Source organism: Nothobranchius furzeri, chromosome 11 (genome assembly GCF_043380555.1).
Source record: "Nothobranchius furzeri strain GRZ-AD chromosome 11, NfurGRZ-RIMD1, whole genome shotgun sequence".
NCBI lineage: Eukaryota > Metazoa > Chordata > Actinopteri > Cyprinodontiformes > Nothobranchiidae > Nothobranchius > Nothobranchius furzeri.
Window position 1 is genome coordinate 64,723,889 of NC_091751.1, and position 20,332 is coordinate 64,744,220.

A 20,332-nucleotide genomic window follows, 5' to 3' on the forward strand; every position below is an offset into this window, starting at 1 on the left:
ATGGGATTGGAGGAGAACAGAGTGAAGACAAGCCCATCAGATCCAGAAGCTCTCTCAGACACATTGGAGAGAAACTGAAAAATGCTGTAAAAGATGATGTAATGACCTGTGTTAAGAAGAATGCTGCATGTAGTGAAAATGACACCAAATGTTTTGTGTTGAGCTACAAAGTGTGTATCTGGTAAATGACCCCATGACCTTAAGCTGGCCCAGGAAGGGTATATAAGAACAGCTCTGAACAGCAGAAGAAGAGATTGAGAGAGAGAGCTGGGGCAGGCGACAAGAAGAGACAGAGCAGATTTGGAGGGGTCATCCCCCGTCCAAACCTGGATGGGGGATGACAGAGAGAGAGAGAGCTGTTTTGGGGAGATTCTGAGAAGACAGGAGCTAGTGTAAACTAACTCTTATTTAATCATTTTGAACTAATTCCTCCGTGGGGGATAGCAGTTGTTTTTTATTTACCCATTTTTGTATTTTTGATTTTGTAATAAACCTTTTTTGAAAAAGAAACATAATCCTGATTCTTTCAGGTTTTCTCTGAAGCTTCACGTTTGGGGCCCTGGCCATAAATTGCACAGAGGTAAGCATGTCGATCACAGGTCTCTGAATTATCAGGACTTACTTTGCAGTTTATAATAAAATAATATAAAGAAACCTTAAGATAAGGGGCATTTTAACTCCCCCCTCCTTGCGAGTAACGAGTTGTCTTAAGGGCGATAAAAACAGAATATTAGAGGTTATTTTTGGCTCTGATTGCAGGTTGAAAAAGTCTCTACCAGCTGGAAGGTTGGATTAATAAATAAATTGATAAACTTATGATAGCCTGATCAACTAGCATAAATCATTTTATAGTTACCAACCTCCCACATAAGCTGTTAGAGGCGCAATTAATCTGGATAATCCAAAAAATTGCTGAGAGGCTTGGCTTGCCTCCAGACTTCTCTCTAGTATCTTAACCAAAAGGTAACGAGTTTAAAAGAAGTGGAATACTCTGGGGATGGCTATTCGTACAAGTCATTTCACCTTTAAAATAAAAGACACGGTTCTAATTAGGGGGTCCAAACCCGGGTCTAGTACGATTAAACTCGCCGACACCCCCACTCGAACCCTGATGGATGCACCGTCTCATAAGTTCTAACGGAACCGGTAAATGGGACGGGCACGCGACACTGACAGTGTTTGGTAATTTTCATTCGACAATAAACCATAACATCCGAGGTATAAAACTATGCCACGTCAGCTCTAACGCCAGTTCAAAGCGTTCCAGAGCAAGCGACGGAGTGGCCCATCCCGACCTTTTACTCTTTAACCGAAAGAACCAACGACAAGCTGAAAAATCCAGTCGCTATAACAACAAGTGGCAACAACAGCTCCTTTCAGAATAAAAGCTCCGCCGACCAAGGCTTGGGTCTGACCAGACGCCAAGAACGTGTCGTGTGCCGGAGGTAACTCAAGACAGGTCTGATCGGAACCGTGGCTTCTCCTACCGGACCGGTTTCCAGAGAGGGTCCACTGGACCTTGATATTCCTGATCCACAGAGGATTTCCACCAAAGGCAGGGTAGACCGGCAAATGGTGTTGCATGTGTTTCTGAAGCTAACCAAAGCTTAATGCAAAACAACATCTTCAGTTCCCATCAGAACTAATCGCTTCTTCGGATTTGCTGGTTCTGATTTACATCACACGTCATCCATCCACCGTCTCATCCATTTTTAGTTACACTATGCATATAGTTTTGAAGTAAGCCTAGTTTAATTTGTTAGTAATAAAATTCTTAACTTTTAAACTTGACTCTCTCTATTCTGTCGTCTCTGAGGCCTAGTCCACACGTAGCCGGGTTTTTTTGAAAACGAATATCCGCCCCTCCAAAAACTTGCATCCACACCACCTCGTTTTAAAACAAAACTCTGTCCACACGTACCCGGATAAATACGTTGTTAAGGACATGCCAGACCTGTAGGCGGCAGTACTTCCCCCGTTCTTAACCTCGTCCTTTGTCTGTGGTCTTCCGCAAGGAGCAGTAATTCCGCTTGCAAAAACAAGCAAAAAGCGCTTGGACAATTGATAAAGCGAGCGCAGCTCTGAGGGCTAGTGTAAACACAGGTCGCACACGTGATGTCAGCATTTTTTGTCGCAGAAAGTGACGTTGCGGACCTTAAAACTCCGGTTTTGTCTGTCCACACGCAGACACCCAAAACGGAGAAAACGCAGATTTTCACTTTGGCCGGAGTTTTTAAAAAGATCCGTTTTCGTGTGAAAAAACTCCGTGTTCGTGTGGATGACAGGCCAAAACGTAGAAAAATACCTACGTTTTGGCAGATCCCCGGCTACGTGTGGACAGGGCCTGAGTGAATATGTAACGGTTATCTAATCCCTGCAATAAAAAGATCCAATCTTCTGATTTAAATAACCCTCGATCCGTAAGGGGGATTCTATATTTCCTATGGAATCCCACGCCTTATGGTTCATTAATTAAAAATGTAATAACCTCTTGTTTCATTGCACATCACAGTATGGTCTCGATGCAGCCTGGCTGCAAGAAGGGTTAGGGTTAGGAATATTAACAGGAGAAATCTCAGATACATTTAGCCTGTGTCTGAGCCTGTTACTCTTCAGAAAGACACTGATCATCACTATGATGGGCTTCAGGTTGTAAGTCAAAGTCAAAGTAATGATACGGAACTGTTTAAGGACCGTACTCGTGACGAACAATCTGCCGATGTTATGCATTCTCCAAAACCTTCCACAAATGATGGTGCTGACAGGACACGCTGTGGTCGTGTATGTAAACCAAATACAAGGATTGACTGGATACTGATTAAAATACTTTAATGATTCAGGTTGATATCTGATCTAACATTAGTTAATGTCCATATACTTCAAGTTATATTCAGTTTGTGGTCATTTTCAATAAGAATCACATCTCTTGGTCATCTGTAAAGGGTATTTTATTGCCATGTTTATTTTTTTCATTCAGTTTCAATTTTAAGTAGTCTTGAGAATCAGCGTATGTCACGTTTGATGCTGTGATTATTGTTTATTTAGTGTTCATTCAACTCTACATCCGGTTAAAGATTTACTAAAGAAAGGGATGTAGATGTCTTGATATTAGTTTGGTCTTTTTGTTCTAACGACCTTGCTGTACTTTTGTTAGCACCGCCGGTGCAGGTAAGTCTCTCTCTCTCTCTGACTTCCTGGTTCTCATGTGGAAGTCACACAATGTAAGTTCTCTGAAGCTCGAGTGGTTAATAAAGACCATGCTAACCAGATACAGCTGCCTCATCATTGTCATGCTGGAGAGCTTACGACAAATGAAAATGCGGGACATCTGGTCACCCTACATCAGGCCCAGATACCTCTTCTACCTTTGGCCAGCTTACTTAGCTCGAGTTTTGTTGCACAGTCAGCCCCACCAACACGTCATATTTCAACCCATCTCTGACCAAGCAGCGTTATGTTAAATGCACAGTATTTTCCCCCATTCAACCAGTGAAATAATGTAGAGAAATATAATTTTATTTACTGATTAAAATGATGCAGATACTTGTTTGATGATCTGTAATGAATACCACAGCTAGCCCTCTTTGTCCAAATAATTCCACGATTAACATCCAAATAAGAACACACAGACAGACAACACACACAACTTAAGTTCAGAGTCGAAATGACTGAACATTATTAATGTGAGGCCCAGACTTACTGGCATTAGCCACCAATGCTAGCTTTGAAATGTAAATATTTCATTCAAGCATTTTATTACACCTAAACAGATGTGGTGTACCAAAGGCCAATAATTTGGTTTTTTGTCCATTGTAAGGTCAAAGGTCATCACACGGAAGTGTCCAGGCTGTTTCGTCTGCCTGGAGTATTGTGTGCCACATCTTCATGAAGCTTATCTTTCATGGCTTATAAATTACTCTATACTTTTATAAGTGTTATATAATCATACCTTGTTGAATGAACAATATGTTAAATCAAATGTGTTTTAATAATGATTACAATTATGAATGATGGGTTAAAATGATTGTTTCCTGTAATGATTTATTTCAGATCTTAAATTACACCAGATTAGCATTTGTTTATTTTAATTATGTTAATCTATGAGTTTGAACACAGTAATATCCAGTGTTGGGAATGTTACTTTAAAAAAGTAATTAGTTATAGTTACTGATTACTTTGTCAAAAAAGTAACTCAGTTACTAACTGAGTTACAAGATCATAAAAGTAACTAATTACCAACAAAAGTAACTGCTTAGTTACTTTTTTCATTAAAGAATGCAAGAATTACTACAATAGTGAAATATAAATGACTAATGACTGAACATAATAAAATTTGTCCAAATGTTTTATATAAACCTGAATAATTTAAACAAATAAGCACTTAACAGGAGGAACTACTAACAGGAACATTACAATTATCTAGACTATTAAAAGGTCACTGTGTGATATTTAACAAGACCCCAATCAGCTAAAATTTAAAATTGCAAATAGAAACACCTGTAAAGGTTCCCGAGCCTTTAAATGGTCTCTCAGTCTAGTTAAATTACAGAAATAAATGTAATTTTGCACAGTATTCTAATTTTTCCAGCTTCACATAATTGTGTGTTTTAGCAGCATTTCTGTTGCTAATCTGGTAACGGTTAAATAAATAAATAAATATCCTTTAAAATGACACCAGAAGAGGCACAAGCCTGATGGAGGACTCACATTTACTAACTTGGGTCAGACCCAACCACAGAAGAGCTGAAGCTGGGTGGTAAACACACACAGGTAGTTCTGATAACACCTGAGCTCCATGCCGTCTGAGACAGATGCATCAGTGTTACAGCGGGACTAAAGACATGATCAGAAACAGGTTACAGCTGGATGATCTAGGAAGGTAGAAGATCAGGACGTCTGAGCGGTGAACAGGTTAGCGGACCTTCGGGACGTCCCGCTGTCATGCTAAGGGCACGGCTGCAGACCCGCAGATTCGCTGCTGCAGCAACAAATCTGCGGGTCTGCAGCCGTAGACTATTCATCACGGCTTCCTCGTTCTTCACGGGCCGTGATGCTCTTAAACATCTGCCTCTATAGTTCCTGATCAGCTGATGACAGCTCCAACACACCGCGCAGCTTAACGCACGCATTTCCTTATCAGTAACAGAAATGACGTTTTGATAAAAGAAGACGTAATTAATTAGTTTGCTCGTTACAGAAAGAAATATTTTTTATTAACGCGGTTATTTTAAACGGAGTTATTCCCGTTGTGTCTACAGAATGCAGCGACTGAGACGGTGAGGGTCTCCGCCCACCCGGTCAATCATCATCGTGTTTGTAAGCGCGTTACCGACACCTCTCTCTCCCTGGCTGCAGCTGAAGTGTGGCGGTCAGAAAGCCTCACACTGTTGCTCAACGTTCGACAAGCACATAGTAACGCACAACGTTCCGTCCCCAGTAACGGTAACGGCGTTGCAACGGCGGGAAAAGTAATTAATTAGATTATTCCGTTACCTATAAAAAAACGCCGTTAGAAACGCCGTTATACTTAAACGGCGTTACTCCCAACACTGGTAATATCACAAAATTATCATTAATGGTTAACATTTTTACTTCATAATATGATATAACCTCTAAGTATCTGAGGGAAGGAGCAATTGCCTGAGGTACTTTGAACCCAAGATAATATTAAATCAAATATTCACAAACCAATCAGATTGACAATTCATATATATAGAATATCACATCTTATTGATAATTTAATAATATGTAGTGAAATCGACCCCCCCCCCCACCCCCCCACCACCACCACCACCACACACACACACACACACACACACACACACACACACACACACACACACACACACACACACACACACACACACACACACACACAGTAGCGCCCGGTTCTATTTTCTACGCGTTACGCCTCTGAAATGGGTCAAGTTAGACACTTTTGGGAAAGGACAGACAGGAAATAGGACGCGGAAACGGAGCGAAGCTCCTGAGATTTTCAGAATAAAGAAACGTACTGCCTTCCGGTTGCTTTACTTAAAAAAAGTTACCAACTGTGCGGCCCCGTGAGAAATTATCACCTAGCTAGCGGTCTCCTTTGTTTTTCAGGTCCATATTGGCGATTATAAAACGGACAGAACATAAAACACAAACCTTTTGGAGCCATGTTGTAGTTTTCTCCTGCTTGTTGTTGTGTTTACTGACGAAGTCACGTCTGTCGGTGACAGCTGCTCCCCTGCTGCTTCGCGTCTTCTCTCCGTCTCGTGGGAAGGGCCAAGCAGCAAAATATGGAAAGCCAAAACCTCCACAATATGACACTGCAGTAACGTGCTGCTGACGGCTCAGGTTGGAAGAAGGGGTAAGAACACCAGCACTTGTCCACCAGGGGATATTCCCGCTCTCCCGGTGCTCCATATTAGCCTCTCTGAGTCTGTCGACAGAAAAACATGAAATACTAAGACAAAGCTCAGTTTTATTAACCCTCTCAGGCTCAAAATAAGTTTTGATAAAAGGACGAACAACTGAGTCCTTCGGGGGTACTTCTGAGTTAAAAAATGCTCAAACGTATGTGGAGTAACCAGGTAGGTAGGTTTTAACGTTGCAAATCCGCAACGACTGCCTCCAGAGGGTTAAAGTGATTTAATTAACTTCATTGTGACATCACTGTCTGGCGAGAGGAGCCTCCAGTGCGTCCTCCTGTAGGAGGCAGTGATTCTGCACATCCAACACATCCTGCTCCAGAAGCGTCACGCCCATCACCCATCACCCCAGCACAGTGCAGCACACACAGGAGCAGCATCAGCCCGCTCAGCACACACAGCTCCCATCCTCCACTTTCCAGCAGGGATCCTCAGCCATGGGCAACGTTCAGGTAAGAAACCCCAACCTTAACCTCAACCTAACCCTACCACTACCCCGCCTCCTCAACAAATAATCAGAAAAGTAAATCCCTAACAGTTATCTATTTAAAAGTTGCAAGTGAGTGTGTGTTTGTGTGTGTGTTCACGCGTGCGGGCATGTGTGTATGGTGGTGGGGTGGGGGTGGGGGTGGTGGGGGGGTAGTAGAGGAGGCTGCTGCTGTCCAGTGACTCAGCAGCTCTCAGGACAGGCCGCACCCTTTTCCTGCAGGATCCATTTTCCTGCACGGACGCAGATCCGTCCAGAACCCCGGCCACTCCAGAAGCTAATGGTTTAATATTTTTTACATTGTTTTAAGTTTCCTCTTGCTGCACTAAAACTACAATTTAACATAAACAGCATCTGGTCCGTGTTTTATTCTCCAGCCAACCATTGTTCCATTTGAAGACTTTGATGTTACAGCTGACATAAAAGACATTCGGAAAGCTTGCAAAGGTTTAGGTGAGTTGCTCGTGGTGTCAGATCAATGCCATCATGTCAGAACCAGTTAACCATTTAAAATAGAAGATCTAAGCCTGCTTCATGTTCTCCAGGCACAGATGAGGATATCATTATCCAAATCCTGGCCAATCGCTCTGCAGATCAGCGTGTTCAAATCAAACAAGCTTACTTTGAAAAGTATGATGATGTGAGTACCCGTCCAACAGCTGTCCAACACCTTTGTACAGACACAAAAAGGCTAATCCTTGGATCGCTGTGTCCTGCCAGGAGCTGGAGGAAGTCCTGAAGAAAGAGCTGTCAGGAAGTTTTGAGAATGCCATTGTGGCCATGTTGGACACACCTCACGCTTTCTTTGCCAAGGAGCTCAGAAAGGCCATGAAGGGGGCAGGAACGGACGAAGCTGTGCTGGTCGAGATCTTGTGCACCGCCACAAACCAGGTAAGCTGATCAGGATGGTGTGTTTTCATTTGCTCTCGCATCGTGAGATTCCACCTGAAGAAAAATCAAAGTAAAGTCATCTTTTACTCGCTAGGTACGATGTTCACCTAACTGACTTCCTCTTCTCTCCTCCAGGACATCATGAGCTACAAAGAGGCATATTTGCAGGGTGGGCTCTCAACTCAGATTCATCTGTAAACCGTAAACTTGTTTGTTTCTATGTGAGTTAGTGCCACTTGTGGCTTGTACCTTTCAGTGCATGAACACGACCTGGAGGCAGATGTGGAGGACGACACCAGCGGAGATGTCAGGAACCTGCTGATCTCGCTCCTGCAGGTAAAAACCCAAATGCGTCTATCTGGAGAAGGGCTTTACTGTGAAGAAGAATAGTTACTTGTTTTCTTTCGTTCATAACACTTTTGCAGCATTGTTCTGGATGCCTGGGCTCACCCACGGGGACATTTGTCACATAGTTTGGCACGCTCAGGCCTTCATGCCATCTCCCGCGCTTTGCTCCCACATTTCTCTGCTTTTCCTTCCTTCTGCCGAATACCCCACAGTAACTCATGTTTACAGCTACTGGAGATACTTCCTATTCATATGAAACAGATGGTGGTCCTGTTAAAAGCTAGACTCACACACACATACACATATCCGATGAGCTTTGATCCTCTCCTATGTGACTCTTCACAGGCGAGCAGGGATGAGGGCTACGAGGTGGACGAGGGCTTGGCTGAACAAGATGCCATGTCTTTGTTTGAGGTGTGTTTTCTTATAAAAAATATCACTAAAGATCTACTTCATAACTCATATCCATAGAGCAGATAAAACGGTGAAAACACAACAAAGCTGAAAGCACACACATTCAGAAAAACATTCTCTAAAATTATCTAAAATCATCCTCCCATGCCATCAGGTTGCTAACACGACAACAAAACACGCAGCTCTACGACTAAATAATTAAGGAATGTAATAAAACATAACTTACACTGAAAATGTTGTGAATAACAGACATTGCACTCAGGGATTAATTCCCTCTAGAACAGGGGTGTCAAATATACAGCCCGCGGGCCGGATCCGGCCCGCAAACGGGTTCAATCCGGCCCGCGGGATGGTTGTGTAAACTTTATTTTCATACTTTAGAATGTAGAGTGAAAATAAACTTATCTTTGTGAGCAAGTTTTCTCTGTAATGAGTATAAATAAAACAAAGCTGCGCTCAAGGCTCACACAAGAACCTGAATCACATCCTGAAGACGGCCGCCACTCAGGATGTGACTTCTGATGTTGATGCTCCGGTGAAAGCTAAAAGATGTAAAGTAAAATGAGTCAAATATACTTTAAGTGCTGCATGAAACTGATCTAGCCATGTGATCTGTAAGCTCTTTGAATCACTAAGGAATGTCTTATTTATTTATTTATTTATTTAATTCAAAATTTCAAGTACACTTCAGGTGTTGTACTTGTACTATTTTGGATACACGGTCCTCAGGCTCCAGCCTTGTTTTATATTGATTGTATTAAAACAAAGAAAATAATCTGAAGTTGTTTTTAATTTACCGGTCCGGCCCACTTGGGACTAGATTTCCATCAATGTGGCCCCTGAGCTAACATGAGTTTGACACCCCGCTCTAGAATAATATATATATATATATATATATATATATATACACACACACACACACACACACTGTCAGGGAGAGCATACATGGAAACCACAACCAAGTGGCTAGATCAAGATCAAAGTGGGTAACACCCCCTAAGGTGGTAGAGAACGAGAGGGCCAAGCTCCTGTGGGACTTCCAGATCCAGACTGACAGAATGGTGATGGCGAATCAACCGGACCTTTTGGTGGTGGACAGACAACAGAGGACAGCCGTTGTGGTTGATGTGGCAAAACCAAGTGATGGTAACATCAGGAAAAAGGAACAATAGAAACTAGAAAAGTACCAGAGCCTCAAAGAAGAACCTGAGAATGCCTTTAGTGGGAAGACATCGGTGGGGCCCGTGGTCATCGGGGCAATCGGGGCAGTACTGGAAGAGTGGCTAAAGCAGATCCCAGGACAAACAGGTGACAGATCATTTGCTGCTGTGGCCTCCAGACTCTGGAACTCTCTCCCCCTGAGCCTGAGATCCATGGACTCAGTGGTCTCCTTTAAAAACCTTCTTCACCACCCTCTCCTCATTCTGCTCTGTCTATCTATTCCACCTTTCCCAGGATCCACTGATTTCCCACTCTTATCCATTTTCTCCTTTCATTAATCAAATTATTTTTTCCCATGATTTTTAAGAATCTTTGAACTGTTTTTAACTTTTGTCCTTGTGAGGCACCGTGTGAAAAAAAGATTTTTTTCTTCCTTTTTCATGTAAAGACAAAAACTGCTTTGGGGCAAGGAAAGAATTTAACGTGGTCAAAAGTGGGAAAGGGAAATGTTTCTCAATGTAGGACCTGCAAGTCTACCTCAGATTGTCATGAGTGTCGGAAGTCTTTTGACCAAGGACATGCAGAATCAACCAAACTCAGGTAAGTTTAAAACAATAAATTTTATTAACAGAGGGAGCACCGTCAAAGGAGGTGGAGGTAGTAGCATGCGGCGGGACCGGGCACCGTCGAAAAAACATTCAAGTTTAGTTTCAGCCAGAAGGGGAGGGAGTATGATGGGGATGTGTAGCTCACGGTTCTTGGAGACGGCGAGGAGTCCGAGAGGGGGTGTTGGAGGTCGGGATTGAGGTTAGTGGCCAACAGGCAGAGCAATCCAGAGGCTCAGGAAGAAGTCCAGGAGGGACACACAGGGTTTCCGGCAGTGGAGGTTGAGCGGTGGGACCGGGTTGGTCGGGAGGCGGAGGAGGAGGAGGAGTAATCGTGAATGAGAGGCGGCTCCTTGGAGTTATGGCTGGAGGGGTGAAGCTCAGCTTAGAGAATCCTAAAAGGGAGAGCAAATGCCATTAACTCGAGAGCTCGATAAATCACAAGAAGAACTTTGTCTAGTGGCTGGTAGAGTTGCTCAGGTTAATACCCAAGGTGTGTAGCCATCACCCAAGGATGAGTAATCACCCAGCGAGCTGTTGTGGATTCACTCCCCCCTATATACCTGATCAACCAGCTGCATGCTCCAAGGCACCGCCCACCTGCAAACAGGCTCACGTAGTTTACCGGATGAAGACCACTAACCTCAGACCATGACACAAATGCGTCATAACTAAATGGAAACCCCCCTCAGATCAACCTGGTTTAATATGCGTGAGAGCCACAATCAGATACCTGTGACAAGTGTTGGTGTTTGTGCACCATACAGGCAGGAGAGGGCCGGTTTGGGACAGACGAGTCCACTTTCACCTACATCCTCACGCACAGGAATTACCTGCAGCTTCAGGCCACCTTTAAGGTCTACGAGTCTGTACGTGTTACAAAACACCGGTAAGTTTTAATGCTTGTGCCATGTCCGACACGCCTGTCACAGCCTTTAACTCTTCAGCTTTCAGGAACCGACATTTTGGACACCATTGACTCTGAAGCCACCGGGACTCTGAAGGACTGCTACACTACTCTTGGTAAGTAGGAGGTTCATTAATCAGGAGTGATTTTTGTGTTTTCACCTGCGGTAACCATATTACTCCCAGTCAGGTGTGCTAAGAACCCCCAGCTGTATTTTGCTCGCCGCCTTAACGCTGCGATGAAGGGACTTGGGACAGATGAGGACACGCTTGTTCGGATCATCGTGGGCCGCTCTGAGGTTTGTGTGTGTGTGTGTGTGTGTGTGTGTGTGTGTGTGTGTGTGTGTGTGTGTGTGTGTGTGCGTGTGTGTGCGTGTGTGCGTGTGTGTGTGTGTGTGTGTGTGTTGATTGCAGGTTGGATAAACAGTTGCAGGAGCAACACTTGGGTCTATCTCGTGTTTTCACTTTTCGATTCCTGAACTTCTGCATCTATTTTTAGGCTAATGTCAATAAAACAATAAAATAAAATTATTGATGACCTTTCATTGGGTAAAATGTGGTACAACTGTCACAAATGTCCTGTGGTACTAAAAGGAGGCATAGGACTTGTTCATGATTCATTGAAGCAGGAGTTTGAGGAATGTACTAATCCTGTTAAAGGCAATGCTGCGTGCTCTCATGAGTAATAACCACATGTCGTCGTCGTCTTCCTCCGCTTGTCCGGGTCGCGGGGGCGGGAGCTCCAGACCGTCCTCTCCCCGGCCACCTCCACCAGCTCCTCCGGCAGGACCCCAAGGCGTTCCCGGACCAGATTGGAGATGTAACCTCTCCAACGTGTCCTGGGTCGACCCGGGGGCCTCCTGCCAGCAGGACATGCCCGAAACACCTCCCCGGGGAGGTGTCCAGGAGGCATCCTGACCAGATGCCCAAACCACCTCAACTGACTCCTTTCGATCCGGAGGAGCAGCGGTTCTACTCCGAGTCCCTCCCGAATGTCCGAGCTCCTCACCCTATCTCTAAGGCTGAGCCCGGCCACCCTACAGAGGAAACTCATTTCGGCCGCTTGTATCCGCAATCTCGTTCTTTCGGTCATTACCCAAAGCTCATGACCATAGGTGAGGATTGGGACGTAGATCGACCAGTAAATCGAGAGCCTGGCTTTCTGGCTCAGCTCCCTCTTCACCACGACAGAACGGCTCAGCGTCCGCATCACTGCAGACGCCGAACCAATCCGCCTGTCGATCTCCCGATCCCTCCTACCCTCACTCGTGAACAAGACCCCGAGATACTTAAACTCCTCCACTTAAGGTAGGATCTCTCCTCTGACCCGGAGTTGGCAAGCCACCCTTTCCTGGTCGAGAATAACCACATGGTGTTTCTAAACTGTGGGCAGGGGTGCATTGTTGTCCCTGTCTTGCATAATGTCCAGTGTTGGGCATTTGTGTATTCCCACAGAGGGATCATCCTCTACATGTGCCTAATCACTCTGACTGAGCTAACGTCAGGTAGCTCCACGTTAGCATTTGGCATGGTGTTCGTTCTCTGTAGGTCCTGACGTTTTTTCCCCCGCTTGGCCAGTTGGTCGATCTTGTTGATCCCCTCACAAAAGGCGCAGTAGGTTCGAAACACTACTTCCTTGCTAGTCACTTTCTTTTAGCTTGTCCCCAGTTCCGCATTCATGAAAATGACTTCCCGCCTTGTTGGGTACCCAAGGAGTCACGCCAACACGGTTCTTTGTTCACTGGTCTTGGAGTTGCCTTCTGGGAAGGAATAGTCTGTGCATAGTAAGCTCCATTTCCAGGTGGTGAAGAGATAAGAACAATGTCTACGAATCAAGTCGGTAAAAAGTAGAAATCTGCTGTAGAGGCTCTTCGCTCTCCAGCGTTTAACACCTATCTTTAACAATTGCATCAAATTATTAATATTAAGTTTTTATTGTGGCTTTTGTAAATAATTTACTAGTTAAATACAGATTTCAAAGTCAAGACACATTTAGCTGTCCACCATCCGACCACCACAGTGTCCACAGACACAGGGGCAGTGTCTGCAACCCGCACCTAACAGGAGGGTTGCAGGTTTGAGGCCCACTAAAACCGTCACAGCCGTAGGGTCCTTGGGCAAGACACCCTCCTGGGTGGTTGGAGAAACCGGTGTTTGGCCGATTGACAGCTTCACTCCTGCCAGTGCGCCTCAGGGCAGCTGTGGCTACATTGCAGCTCAACACCGCCAGTGTGTGAATGACTAATGGGTTGTTGTAATGCACCTGGGGGGGGGGGGGGGGGGGGGGGGGGTTTGTCTCTAGAAGGCACCATATAAATACTGCATGGAGGCGCAGTTGTTAACACTGTTGCCTCGCAGCACGAAGGTTGCAGGTTCGAAACTCGGCTGCGGCCTTCGTGCGTGGAGTTGCGTGTTCTCCCCATGCATGCGTGGGTTTCCCCCGGGTACTCCGGTCTCCCCCACAGATCACAACATGCCCTATAGGTTATAAATTGTAAGTCGCTTTGGATAAAAGCGTCTGCTAAATAAATAAACATAAACATAAATACAGACCATTCACCATCTTACCATATTAGTAAATAACTTTGTTATTTCCCCCTTCAGATCGACCTGGACACAGTGAAGGACATGTACCTGGAGAAGTACGATGTGACTTTGAAAGACGCTCTGGACTCTGAGTGTAGCGGAGACTTTAAGCGGCTGCTGATTGAGATCCTCCACTGAGACGATGTCCTCAAACCCAACACGTTTCCTCCCCTTCACTCTTCATCGTTCTCTCTGTCTCCTCCTAACCCTCAGCTCGCCTTGCAGTACGGACCAAAAACCAACTCTGTCACGTAAACCTCAGTGTCGTCGTTTTTAAATACACTCCTCTTCGCGTCAAGATGACGTCACTAAAACACATTTTAGGGCCTGATGATGCTGAATCTTCACCTTTAGGGTAGATTTCATCAGATCCAGTGAAGACGTTCAGTTGGGTTCCCCTGCAACACCAAAGTGCAGAATCATCATCTTGAATCGTTCATAACTTTATTTATTTAGTAAACATGACAGTTTTGAGACATTTTATATAATAACTTTAAGGGTCTGATTCTGATTCTGATGTTTATTAGTTCACAAGCTGCCTTGATCTGTTTTATTGTGTTTCAGCAGTAGATACACTCATTTAGTTTGTAAAGGCAAGATCTAAAAAGATCAGTAATCTCCCTGAAGTGCATCTAAGAGTGGAAACAGGTTTGAACGATGTGACTGAGATATTTAGTTAGTAAAACACGTGTAACTGTATGCTGCTGCTATATTTAAAAATTAATATAAATGAAGTACTATTTAACTTTGACCACAAACATTGGTTCATCATTTCGAGCCTCTAGAGGGCGGTGTTGTATTTATTTGTGAGGAATTTGATGGTAAAACGTCACACATTTAAATCTGTTTGAGTTTTTTCTAACACAGATTAATTTAATGTTTTGCATCAGACATCAAATGAAATCATAATGCCTTAAAACAACCAAGAACTCAGATTTTACGTTTGGAGTCTCTGACTCTGATGTATTTTTCTATTAGTGGCTGAAAATCCAGGCTGGTTTCTACGTCCTCCTAAAATATGTTGATTTACTCCAGAGCTCAGAATCTGAGGGACACCTCTGCTGAAACGTGGACGGCGGAGAAGTTCAAAGCAAATGTAAACTGCTTCCAGATGTGCTGACAGATGCGTGATGAATTAATCACCTCCTTTCCCTCAATTTAGCTTCCTTTTCATTAATATTCTCCCAGCTTCTTCAGCGATTCCTGTTTGGTTGAGAGTGAGGTTTCAGGAGAGCACCTGGACATTCCTGGTCCTTACGGGGGTAAACGGTCTGCGCACCACATGTGTTCACCAGTGCACGCTCAAACGCTCACAGCTGATGGACCCAGAGTTAACTGTTTGTGATTCTAACCTTTTAGAATGGAATAAACCCTTCTGCTTTATGTGTGTGCTCATGGACGTAATTTTCACTTTAGAAGTGGGAGGGACGGGGTGTATCTTTACAGTATGCTCTAATGGGAAACCGGCTTCAACACAAACTGTTGTTTTCTGCTTGGTCCTAAAGCTCAACCAGTGTCAATTTAATATAGCGTAATATTGTTTTTGGATGGTAAAAAGTGCAGGGGTCAAAACTTGACTTTGGAAAAAGTGGGGGGGACATGTCCCCCCCCCCCCCCCCCCCCCAAATTACGTCCATGTGTGTGCTCTATGTTAGCATGCCTAAGTGCTTTTGCTCCATCTGTGCACTATTGTAGGAAAACAATCAGGCGCTGGTCGTACCAAACTGATGCTCTACCCCAGACTCACCGTAAATCATTCAGTCACCCGTCATCACAAGAGGTGGTGTTAATGTGTCACAAGGCACTTCTGTTGTCCTAAACTCATGTCTGGTTATTGTTTTGGACCAAAGCTAAGCGTGCTGTGTGGATTTAGTTTATGAGGCAGGCGAGATCAAGGAAGCTGGAAAAGGAGTAAAAATCAGTGCGTTGAGGCAGCAAACCTGGATACTAACTCCACTAATCTTCGGGGAGTTGTGATTTATTGACTGGAAAACAGAAGCCTGGAAGTCACGAGTTCAAAGGTAGTCACAAGTTTTTAAATGGATGTCTGCAATCGTAGCTGTTTCTGATCTCCTGCCAGAACACTGCAAGTCTTGAGGAGAGGCTGATGTAAATGACCACAAACATGATTATCAGAATAAATAACCTGCAAATATAATGTCTGTTTAAATGTAAGGATCCTCTGTTCTTTATTCAGTAATGAGAAACAGCTGGTGGCTTCCACTCTGCATTCACCGTTTTGAAAGAAAAGGTTAAAAATATAAAAATTAGGGGAAAAAACATTTTTGACAAAAAAATTTTGGAAAAACGGAGAGAGAAAATGAATGAGAAAGAGGGAAATCAATGGATCCAGGGAAAGAAGGAATTAGTAAAAAAGCAGAACAAGGAGAGGGTGATGAAGGTCACACCAAAACCAGCCTGAACAAGTGGGTCTTCAGCTGCCTTTTAAAGGAGACCACTGAGTCCACTGATCTCAGGCTCAGGGGGGGAGAGTTCCAGAGTCTGGGGGCCACAGCAGCAAATGATCTGTCACCTTTGGTCTTTAGCCTGGTGCTGCAAAACCAGTAGGCTTTGGTCACTGGACCTCAGGGACCTGCTGGGGGTGTAGGGACTAAGAAGATCACCAATGTAAGATGGTGCTTGTCCATGTAAGGCCCTATAGACCAGAACCAGGATCTTGAAATGAACCCTGAAGATGACTGGCAGCCAGTGAAGCTGGAGGAGAAGCGGGGTGATGTGGGTGTGTTTGGAGGACTCGGTCAGAAGACGATTCATGCAAAGTTTTAGTATCAGAATGAGTGATTCATGGCTTGAGAGATCAGTTTAACTGTTATACATAAACTGTTAGCCTGCTTCTGTCTCTGTTTATGAAAATTTATGACATACAGTGAGATTGCTTCAACTGAAAATTAAGACTCTTCAGAAATTAGTTGTGCCCCCCCCAAATGTGCTTCAAGTTCTGATTAAAATCCACATGAAGCTTCAGCAGCTTTACTCTTGACAGTTTCGATACCTTTCAGAACGAGCTGTTGCAGGACTTCGTCACTTTAGGGAAAACAAGCTGTTTCCGGCCACACTCACTCGTCCCATGATTGGCTGCTATAAGCTGAGAAGCTCAGATATTTGGAAGGTTCTTGGAGTAGAGCCGCTGCTCCTCCAGTGTGAGGTGACAGGTAGAGGGTGGATACAGGCCAATGTTCTTTTGTGTGATGTCACATTAAGGAACCTTTTGAAATGGCTCATTTGAGGCATATGATTCCTGAAACCAAACACTGATCAAACTGAGTTTATTTCACGTTTGGAGCTTGTATTACTTAGCTTGAGGAAGCACTGTCCCAGCTGCAGGACGGCTTCAGGATCACTTACTGGAATCAGGGTGATTTGGAGGAATGCTCAGAACCTGTTCTGTTCTACAGCAGATGCTGCTCAGACAACGTTGCATTCCTGTGGTCATCAAGTCATCTGAGCACCTGGTTCTCCCCCACCTCAAGACCTTCACAGCCCCCCTCCTGGACCTCCTGCAGTTTTCCAACAGAGCCAACAGGTTTGTAGATGATGCAATCACCATGGCTCTGCACTTTATCCTGCAGCATCTGGACTCCCCAGGTACCTATGCCAGGATTTTGTTTGTGTACTTCTGCTCTGTCTTCAACACAATCCTCCCAGACCTGACGGACAGGAAGCAGCAAGTGAGGCTGGGGAAATATGTTTCAGGCCTGTGGACCATCAGCACCAGTTCCTCTCAGGTTTGTGTTCCCTCCCCTACACAATGGAGGTCGAAAGGCTAGTGACCTGGTGCAGCCACAACAACCTGGTGCTAACCACCCGGAAGACAGCGGAGGCTGTTGTGGAAGCACCCGTGCGAGAGCTGAACTGTGCACTAGTAAGAGAGGAGCTGAGCATCTGTAGACTTGTGCTCACAGACGTAAAACGTTACACAAAACTTTATTTTATGTCACATTCATGTGAATGTTTCAAACAAGTACATATGTATCGTCACAATTTTGTGCGTGTTGGTTTGCAACTTCTCACATTCTACTGTACTCACACTCACACACAATTTTCAAGCTCAAATCATGTTGTACAAACACACACACACAACAGATCTACGAGTTTGTGCATTTTGAAACAGATTGGCTACGTCAGGAGCACACCTCCCAAAAGCATACATCATTAAGCAGACCACTAACCAGAACAAAGCTGAAAAGATAAAAAAGCACTGTCATTAACACTTCCCAGCTCTTCTTCCTCAAAGGGGAAGGAACATTTTCAAAACCCTCACTTTGGCCTCAGTCTCCGGCTGCGTGTCATCCAGCTAAACAGGATTTTCTACAGAACGTTACAGACAATTCCAAAAATAAAATCCCTATCTTTAATAACAGTGTGGCGTTAGTATAGGGAGCCTAAGTCTACTTCCGCATCACGGGTCCCCGGAAGAAAGAAAAAAATTAATGCAAATCAACGGGGCTAAAAACGCTATTTTCTAATCCGCTTCGCCTTACGCCCTGGATCGCACATATGTTGTACTGCAATTTAAATGAAAACTATTGATGGGTGTTTCGACCATGCCAGTTACGTACTTTGAGATTTATTAGCTTGTAAAAGTTCGTAATTAGCATGACTACTAGCTAGAAATCGGCACGTCTCATATATGGCGTCACCACATAATCTCCTCTCCCCAACGTAGCTGCTACTTACCGCATGACCAGATTTATGGAAGTTCTTTCCTCCTGTGGGAAGCTTGCGGAACTTACAGTAATTTTTCCTCAGTTTTCTCCGTGTCTGGTTCGATGACGTCACTTTCGTGAAGCATATTTGTAGTCCTGGACTTATTTTCACACAAAACCTAGAATAGAGTTTCCCCCTTTTCGAAAATAAGCGACTTCTTGGTATCAAAATGCATCTTTACAATTCTCGGACATCATATGTGAAATCCATGGCACAAAACAAGCGGAATTATAAAATTGCATTTTTAGCCCCAGTGACTTGCAGTCATTTTTTTCGTTCTTCCGGGGACCCGTTGTGCAGAAGTAGGTGGGCGTGACTTAAGATTGGTTTATGCTTGACGCATCCGCGAGGTCCGCACGGCTCCGCGCGGAAAAGTTGCGTCATTTTGCGTCATTTTAACAACCACGCCCCTCCACCGCACCTCCGCACGGCCCAGAATTTCCGCACCGCGCACCTCGGAAAATTTCTAATCATGCGGACGGACGGACGGACGAACGTGGAAAAACATGGCGGACTGGCAAGAACTAGTATGGCAGAGGTTTGTAAATACAGACATTTGTATGATTCAGCTCTCAGAGATCACCGCGATCAACATGTTGTTAATAATTCTTGGACAGAAATAGCTCGCACTGTCGGAAAAGACGAGGACGCTGTTAAAAATGCTGAAATGCCATGTTGTAAACAGTAATTTCTACTTCTACTATGGTGTAGTGTTGGATGCATGCTGTAGAGCTCCATGCTGCCCCCTACAGTTTGGGAGAATATTGGCTCACCGCAGAGACGTGCCGCACAAACCATAAACGCTGCGAGTTGTTAAGCGCGTTCCATCCGCGAGCCGCATCACCGCGCGGAAAGTAAATGCGTCAAGCATAAACCAAGCTGTAGGCTCCTATTGTTGAGGACATTGAGCACTTCTGAATTCCCATGGGCGGGGCTTCAAGGGGTATGGGGGGCAGTTGGGCCCCGGTCCAGACCTGAGAGGGGCCCACCCCTGCAATAAGGTGGATGAGAGGGAATGGTGCCGCTAACACAAAGGATGCTGGAGAGAAGACAATAGCTTCCATAACTTAGAGGAGAATGGAGAATGGGCTCCATTCTTAAAAATCCCTCCTATTCAGATTTAAATAGGTTGTCCTAGTCAGGGTTGAGTCATGGTTGCTAAAAACTTTACAAGACCGACTGACTTTAGTGATATAGTTGTAAAATATGAAATTAAATGTTGTGCTGCATGACTGGCTCTATTTTTACTCTCACATGCAGCTTAACGACCTGCAAGTTTACAAGTGGACGTCCCAAATTGTCTCCAAGAGCACAATGTGTAAAACTTGTCACCAGCGAGTCGTCCAGCAACATCAGTCGCTTGTCAACAGATAGCAAATTAGGTGGAGCATTTTTAAGGACCAAGTTTACCTGAGTGCATAAAAGTGGATCGACAACGTGAGAAGAAAAGGAAAAAAGAGAGCAAGAAAAACTGGGCATAGCTTTATTTTGTTCTGGAGATGAACCCAACTTTTTGTTGACAGGGTTTCAGGTTTGCCAAAACTACCAGAGAGTCAGATTAATTACAGCAAGCAATTCTAACAATCACTATAACGCAATGTGGGAGTTAGATGTAAATTGTTGGTGGTTGTGAGTCCAAATCTTTCTCTCTCTCTCAGAGAAAGTTATTGAAGTCTTCCTGCATAGAGGGCATGGTTTTCATCTATAAATCAGAAACTTGGTGAGTGTTATTAATTTTATTTACACATAAAACCACCTTATTAAATAATTTTTTTTAACTGTTGATCATG

General features: G+C 44.3%; 1 protein-coding gene across 2 annotated transcripts; it reads left to right on the forward strand.

The window, feature by feature from the left end:
* Positions 1–6,706: 6,706 nt before the first annotated feature.
* Positions 6,707–14,572, forward strand: anxa13l (annexin A13, like). Of its 2 annotated transcripts, XM_015957503.3 has the most exons (11): positions 6,708–6,868; positions 7,281–7,356; positions 7,449–7,543; positions 7,624–7,794; positions 7,930–7,963; positions 8,051–8,130; positions 8,488–8,556; positions 11,090–11,191; positions 11,270–11,345; positions 11,415–11,527; positions 13,833–14,572. In XM_015957503.3, exons 1-11 carry the CDS (start codon positions 6,854–6,856, stop codon positions 13,950–13,952), a joined length of 951 nt encoding a protein of 316 aa, XP_015812989.1. In that variant the 5' UTR covers positions 6,708–6,853; the 3' UTR covers positions 13,953–14,572. The 2 variants fall into 2 exon arrangements, with proteins under 2 accessions (XP_054606201.1, XP_015812989.1); XM_054750226.2 differs by lacking the exon at positions 8,488–8,556 and having other exon boundaries at positions 6,707–6,868.
* Positions 14,573–20,332: the final 5,760 nt, after the last annotated feature.

Coding starts and splice junctions, on each gene's coding strand:
- anxa13l (XM_015957503.3), top strand. Junction 8,557..11,089: donor ATGCCATGTCTTTGTTTGAG/GTGTGTTTTCTT, acceptor TGCACCATACAG/GCAGGAGAGGGCCGGTTTGG. Junction 11,346..11,414: donor GGACTGCTACACTACTCTTG/GTAAGTAGGAGG, acceptor TATTACTCCCAG/TCAGGTGTGCTAAGAACCCC.